Source organism: Limulus polyphemus, unplaced genomic scaffold (genome assembly GCF_000517525.1).
Source record: "Limulus polyphemus unplaced genomic scaffold, Limulus_polyphemus-2.1.2 Scaffold735, whole genome shotgun sequence".
Lineage (NCBI taxonomy): Eukaryota > Metazoa > Arthropoda > Merostomata > Xiphosura > Limulidae > Limulus > Limulus polyphemus.
The window spans coordinates 225,938-234,025 of record NW_013666345.1 but is presented as its reverse complement, the minus strand read 5'-3'; the positions used below and the strand labels follow the sequence as shown (position 1 = coordinate 234,025).

The 8,088-nt window shown below is 34.3% G+C and overlaps 1 protein-coding gene across 3 annotated transcripts in view; it reads left to right on the top strand.

The window, feature by feature from the left end:
• The window catches only part of LOC106460248 (neuron navigator 2-like), a 92,885-nt gene that overhangs the window by 81,174 nt on the left and 3,623 nt on the right, over nucleotides 1-8,088 (top strand). For all 3 annotated transcript variants that reach the window (XR_002610722.1, XR_002610723.1, XM_022386916.1), the window contains one exon: nucleotides 7,630-7,702. Coding sequence is in view for 1 of the 3 variants with exons in the window: in XM_022386916.1 (XP_022242624.1) it covers nucleotides 7,630-7,702 (73 nt within the window). In the remaining 2 variants the exon portion in view is untranslated. The remainder of the gene's footprint in view (nucleotides 1-7,629; nucleotides 7,703-8,088) is intronic.

Here is an 8,088-nt window from a genome sequence, read left to right as displayed (position 1 = left end):
TAAAGGTTAAACAACGTCACAGTTTCTATGTTCTGTCTGATATTTAACTGAGAAAAGCTGAAAGAAAACTGTGATCGAACAACGTAAGTTTGAAATTTTTCATGAGTAAATTAAAAGTGTTACACTGTGTAATCCTGACGTGTAGAACAGTTACATTTTGTAATCCTGATGTTTAGGATAGGCATTCTTCAAATATTCACATAGCATCGGATATAAGAGTTTGGAAATTTTAGTCTGTGACATCAAGGACCTTGAAAAAATGACTATTCCGAAATATCGGGTTCGGTAAAATATTACATATTTTAGCATTGTATTAATTTCAATTTCTAAATATTAAAGGAAGTAACTTGTACAAAAGTATACCATCTGGTTTATTTATGAATTGTGTTTTAATACAGCTACATTGCATATAAACAATATTATATTTCTACTTTGAATTCCTCGTATGTCACACCTTCGGTACGCTAGTAGGAAGGAACCTGTGGAGAAATATTTAGCTTACTAAAATTTTTGCTGATAGAAGCTTAAATATAAAAATAAATTTATACCGAACCTAACTCCCATTATGCAGCATATGGCGGTAATAGTTCGTATTTCTGCAAAGTTCTCTGTATATAAATATTAGAGCAATTACTGAGAGGAAGACTTGCATATACTGGATGGTTGTTTTGCTATGCTGATATCCACATAAATCAAACTATGTAGCCTCGTTATCTTGCACTTAATCTCGTGGCGAATGATTCTTGCATCTTAAGTTTCTGTCTGGGGCTGTTCCAATAAGAATTCATTTTAGTAGGCGCCACCAGATGACTGTTTGGCTGATTTTTCTTTTTGTAATTTAGAATCGGGATTAACTGGATTGAGGTGAAAACAAACAACGCTTGGATGAATTGATGGAGTCTGCCAAGAGTCCAAATTGACTGCTTAATGAGGAACATAGTTTTTGTTTTTATAATCGTGTGGTATAAAAACGTTAGATATGATTAAGTGTGTTTCAAAGCATGTATTCTCTGATTAAAACTACTTTATTGGTATTCAGTCTCCATTGACATCCGTTTAAAGGTAATATAGTGCAATTTAAGCATTTACGTTTCTGTTCATTAATGGATCTGCATCTGAACAGTCGGCCCGGCATGGCCAGGTGGTTACGGCGCTTGACTCGCAATCTGAGGATCGCTGGTTCAAATCCCCGTCCCACCAGACGTGCTCGCCCTATCAGCCGTGGGGGCTTTATAATGTGACGGTCAATCCCACTATTCGTTGGTAAAAGAGTAGCCCAAGAATTGGCGGTGGGTGGTGATGACTAGCTGCCTTCCCTCTAGTCTTTCACTTATAGTCCTCGTGTAGCTTTGCACGAAATTCAAAACAAACCAACAATTTGAACAGTCAATCCATCGTAATAATTCTGAATGCTTGGGTGGATCATAAACAATTGGTGTCAGTATCATATCTTTGAGTGTGGTATCCATAAGTGCTTTATTCACCATATATATCTGAAAATTCTAAACTTCAAGCTGCTGTCAATGTACAAATCTAATCGTACTGGGAAGTAAGGTTTCAAAATTAGTTTGTCCATATTTTGGATTTTTTTCAATTTGGGGTGACGGTCTTTTCCTGTTATTTATCTATTACAAGTTGTTTTTCTTATCTAGAATATAGGGAATATTTGTGACTGTATAGTTCTATTCAAGAAAGTGTTCGACGCTGAGCAGTGTCAATGTCATAATCCCCTTAAAACTACACCGGTAATTTGATTGTCCATTGAACAATCAATAATTAATTGTGACATGATATTCACATATTAGTCAAATACCTAATATATTTTAGGTTATTAGTGATGAGTAAATGACTATATCAAACTCTTAAAAACTATCCATTCAAATTTAATCAAAACCTCCTTTAAAATACTACCAAATCCCCGAAAACTACTAATCTAGTTTATTTCGATCATTACAACATTAAAAGTATACACTTCTATATTCTATATCCACTTCAGTTAGCAATATTACTGTAAACTCCCATCGCCTGTTGTGCTTCTTCTTGATAAATCAACCTATACGACCGTTTTCCATTCTAAGCCCGAGATCTCCGTGGTTTTTATTCGTACTAAACGGTTGGTTCTCCTCTACAAGTTGTCTTCATACAGAACTATCAAACCTTCTCCAGCTCCCTGCACGATGGCATGATTAGAAACTCGTGTGACCTACCAGCAAGCAATACCGGTCTGACTAACCTTTCCGTATCATCTGTTTAAAACGCTGCTCTTAGTTAAATGTCTGTCTTACTAAACAAAAACATTTCATTATTGATTATTCGTCATTTCATGAAAGAACAAAATGACTTAAATTTGTGTTATTGTTGTTTTTCATTATACCTTTGTTAAGCCTTACCCTTGACGTTATGATTTTATAATTATCATCCAACCCCATACACATTACCAATCTCTGTGCTACCAGAATCTAACTTTATTTAATAAATAGTTTTGTTTGTACTTAAGCACAATACTACACAATGGGCTATCTGTGCTCTGCCCACCACGGGTATCGAAACCCGGATTCTAGCGTTGTAAGTCTGCAGACATACCGCTGTGCCACTGGGAGGGGATTAATAAATAGCCTTTCTACGTCAACTCTTTCTCCACCTTCTTCGGTAGACTGTTTAATCACTTACTGTTTCATTAGTTTCCCCGCCAGATGCCACCACTCTTCTTCGGTTGATACTTGTTAAATTCCATTACTAACTTCAGTAATTAGTTGCTTGATGAAGGCACAGGTTCTTTGCCTAGTCTTCTTGCGTGCTCTACACTAAATGTTTTTATTGTGGTTCACAATTCAGAAGAATAAAATATTAAACTTGGAGACAGTTTACCAATTTTTATACTATACTGATCAGTGACCTCGGATTTTTTTTTCCCCTATGTTACCATTACTCTAGTGCTATCTCTAATTATAAGTCCTATAACTGCCTTAACCTTTTCCATCATCTTCCTGTTTAGATATCTCCGTTACTTCTTCTGTGTACACCACATGATTAGATTACCTGGTCTTCTTGTAATCTTTCTTACCAGAGAATATTCACTCTGTCTTCGCCATCAGTAGAACGAAGAGAATGATTGTTTTTGCTAAACGTTACATTAAAATTATTGCTTTAACACGGGTTCCCTCTTTTTTTCTCAAGCTTAGTACCGTTGAAAACAAACTGATCGAGTTAACACGAACATGCAGTGTTTGTATATGTACATTTATTTATTTCAAGCTATTAGGTGAGATCCAAAATAAGTAAGTACAACGTGGAACCTGCGATTAAGCAATTAGCCCAATACTCGTTTGTTTGTGTCACTAATGACATGCAGGTTTATAAACTACAATTAGAAAGAACCTATTACTCGTATTAGTTTTCTAATGACGATAAAGGTAGACATCTCTTCAACAGCTCACATTTGATTCTGGTACAATATATTAGTTTTCATAAATTCACTTCTGATAGATGTAATTATTTTTTCATCAGTTTTTTTTTTAACCCTAAATCGGCTTTCGTTTCCATTTTTCGCTAATCCGTGTTGAATTTATATTTTTCTTCACTAGTTTACTCTTGAAGAACTTAGTTGTTCTTCATCAGTTTACTCCACACTAAACTAGACCTTTCTTTGTTACTTCACTCCTGATCAATGTAAACGTTATTTCTCATTTTACTCCCGACTAGCTTACTTTCCTTTACTTCATACGTGTTGAATGTAAACTTTCAATATCGTATCGCCTCGTATTTTATTAAAATGTACATTTTCATTAGTTGATTCCTGATGTAAGGTCGATCTTCTTTCATCCGTTTGCCGTGACTAAAGTTAACTTCATAAATTCAGCCCTGACTAAGGATAATTTATCTTTCTTCCTTTTCTCAAATAGATAATATTGTCAATAATCAATTTTATATTCGTGCGGGAAATACTCAAAATATATATTGTGGTTTTTAAATAACCCTTCACTGTTTTCTAGGGAGTAAAAAAAAAAAAAAAATTAAAGGTACAGAATTTTAGTAAAAGCGCGAGATTACATTTTGCGTTAGTTGTCTTGGCATATAATAAGTTGAAAAGCAAACTTTCATTTCTAAAAATACATTGCTTTACTTAATTGTTAGTATATAGTTAACCAACGTTTTGAACGATACGATAGTTTAGTTTTAACTCAACTTCTGGTGTGAATATTCCTGCTTTTAATATAATATTGGAGAAAATATTTTCATTTATTTATTTAAGTTCAAAAGAAAAAGAATTTTCAAACTTGACCTTTTTGTTGGAAACTGTTTTACTTTAAAAAAACTTGCTATTATTATACGTTCTCTTCCTCTTTTATTCCTTTTGTTTACTTGGAAGACGTGCACGTCAGTGCCTATGACATCAGACTTCCTGGTCTGCGTTAGATTTTTATCTCGTTTATTTTAAGAAACCTCGTGATTGTTCGCAGAACAACAGACTTGAGTTTTTATGAGTACATGCGTCTGTTCACAGAATTGAAGAACTCTGTTCTTATTTCTTTAGTTTTTTGTTTTTTTTCAAAGTACCAAGGTCGCCTTATTTTTTGGGCATCAGAACCGGGATTAATTTGACTGTAAAGTAAGTTGTCTTTGTGACAATAACTGTAATTTGTCTGGACAACTTGTGCTTTTTGTTTCTGAAAATGAACAAAATGTCCTCCTTCTATTTAGATCCTCCTTGTATTTTATTTACTCTAAGATGTCGCTTAATTCCAAAATATGACCTGTTCGTGAGCAGTGAATGTGAACTCCTCATGAACAATAAGTACGAATGCCCTCATAAGCAGTGAGTATGAACTCCTCATCAATAATAAACATGAACCTCTCACTTCAAAAGCATTGTATATAAATCCTTATAAGCAATAAGTATAAATCTCTTCATAAACAGTTAGTATGAATTTATCACAAGGAGTGAGTATGTATTGTTAATTAGTAGTTTTATTGTTTTTCTGTTGTCAGAAATATTTAAAGGTTGTTTGTGTTTTATAAACGGTAATTTTTTTTTTATTATTGAACTTTCCGTTGTATATTCTTTATATAAAATAAATGTGTTATTCAGTTAACACATGAACTTGGTTTCTTTGCCTTGTGCTAAGATTTATTTTGGTTATGTGTGATGAACGTATTTCTTCTATCTGGTGTAAATGTTATCAACTCTGTCAAGAGATGCCACCCCCACCCCCCAGTAGGTCAGCGGTAAGGTTACGAACTTGTAACACTAATCTAGGGTTGGATTCCCCGCGTAGACACCCTATTATAGCTTTTCACTAAAAACAAACAAGCTCTCAAGAGACAAAAGCTGGTGTAGGTCGACCAATCGAAAACCATAAGAGCTCATTAGTATGTAAAGAATGTTTGTTTATTTAGTTAAACATGAAGTAAACATAAAATCCCATAAACCATTGCACACCAAGCTGCATGAAAATCAAACTATAATTTGGTCAGTAGAACAAAGGCATTCAAAATAAATCGACAACTCTCTTCCAAACTGTTGGTAAAATCTAAATCAAACAATATCTCGTGTATAAATACACTTTAGTACACAACAAGCTTGTTTCATTTCAAACTTTCCTAACTCAACTCCCTATCACGTTTATAGTCCCTGATATCGTGGCTTTTAGTCATTATACTAAACGTCCTGGGACGTCGTGGTCTGGTGGTATTCATAATCAACGCCATGCCACGTTGTAGTCCCTGACAATGTGGCTTTTAGTTTCGTACTCAACGCTCTTTTGAGTCATAGTTCCTGATATTATATGACTGGTAGTATTCATACTCAGTGCTCTGAAACTTTGGAGTTTTTGATATCGTGGCTGAAAAAAAAAAAAAAAAGTGGGGGGGGGGGATAATCCCTTATCTTGATTTAGATACCTGTGGTGGGCACAGCACAGAAAGCGTATTGTGTAACTTTGGGCTTAACGACAAACAAACAAACCCTTATTAATTAATATTCTCTGTTAGCTTTTTTTTTTTCTAAGTATAGTAAATTATCAAATATAGATCGTTCAGTATTTGTTATACAATTCTATTAAATTATAAGTGAAAGTAAAGAAGAATGTATAACAATCTGTCAACCACACTATAGCTGACATATGTAGTGTCGCTCAAAAAAATTAGGTTAAGACAGTTTATTAGTATAAGCTTAATACTAAAATGATCGTTGTCTCCTTTTAGTTCCAGTAAAGTAAAGCATTTCTAATAGAATGTTTAGACAAAAGAGGCCGTCTTTGATTGGAAACTTCTGTGAACTGTATCTGCCTTGGAAGATTGGCGCGACGTTGGAGTTGCTGTCGTGATGAAGATATAATCTGCGCCAGCAGCTCCAAAAAAATCCAAAAACTTTTAAGGCAGATGCAGTTTACAGAATTTTCCAATCAAGAATGTAAGGCTATCCAATATCTGTAAAGTAAGATTAAATAAATAAGTTGCTAAATCATCAATTAATAGCTTTCTATTTTATTTTTTCGTTTGACTTGAGAAACCATGTTTTATAACTGTGATAGACTACCTAATCTCCACTAAGTTACAGTAGGAATGCGAGTTTTTGTAGATTATTGCCCCCCTCCACTCTCAGTTGGTGAAGTCTAAGATGTGGAACTCTGTGTAGTGTTTGTGTACTTATTTTAATGTGAAAAATAACGGCGGCAGTTTGACGAGCGTTGTCTTGGAGATAAGGGATCTTGGGTGGGTACAAATGATTAAATGTTGGTGGATGACGGTCAAGGACACCGTGAATGGCAACGCCTTACATCCCGTCTGGACATTAAAACAGATCTTGATGAAGGACTATTTTCATTCTCGGAAAGTGTACCTTAGTTCAGTAGTTTGCCTTTTATGAAGATCTAGATCTTGGGAAATTTTATTTCAAGAGCAAAACTGTAGAAGTACTTTAATTTTGCAGTCAAATTGAAGTTACGTCTTGGTGATCTATGTGATTCATCGTGCTTCTGTGCAACTGAACTGATTCCAAGAGAAATTTATTTACAACACATACTCTTATTTAACTTGTTCATCATCTTTTAGATATTAAGACAACTCACGTATCAAAGATCTTAACCTCTCTGCCCTGTGTGTGTGTGTGTGTGTATGAAGTGCTACACTTTGAATGACACATATCCACCAAAAGTAGTGACGCACTTTTAACATGGACTGACAATAAACGGTTTGTGGGGAATAGGAGGAAACAGAATTGAAGTGATATGATTGCGATAAGTATTAGTTCACAACTTGCCTACGCATAATAAACGGAAGTTGGAAAGCCACATCCGGTAAAAGGACACTTTTGAAGGACTGTTTCAATCATCCATGTCGTCGCCTGCTCAATATGATTCACTCGTTTAAATGTTGAGTTCTGGAAAAAAAAGTCATGCACGAATAATAATATTTTACGTTATTATGAAATCGAATTAATGTTATATTTTTCCTCTCTGGATGTCTCGTGTTTTATGAAGGGTTACTTAATGTTACATATGGTTAACAATTATTGTAATAAGAAAATTATGTAGGTGTAAAAATAATAATATAAAGTAAGATATACATGCTTTTAGTTCTAATTGATATGAATGATGCATACTCAAGTTTTATATAATTTGTTTACAGGTAGACAACATCAATGCTTGTCTTAATTTTCTTGACGAGCTGGGGGTTAATGTTGTAGACATTACTGCCCAAGGTAAGAAAAAAGTCATTCTTTTGAAGTAGCAAATACAAATAGTTTATTGAAAGAAAAAAATCAATGTTTAATGGTCATAGTTTGATTTGTAACAGTCTTGTATTACGGACTCTGTGATTGGTTAAATACCATGCAGCACCATGTAATATATCATCACGTAGTTTATTATCGTACAGTATCATATATCTTATGTTGTAGTATACAATTAAAACTATGATATAAAACAATTAAAGACGCTGCATAAATAAAAAAGGATCCCCAGGGTACAGGCTATAATGTGTCCTGGGTTTTGGAGGTGACTGCGGAAGTAGGACCCATATTGCGGTGGGAATAAACTGTCTATCTGTCTTAACCTCCGTTCGCCAGTCTTGCATGAAGAAATTCAT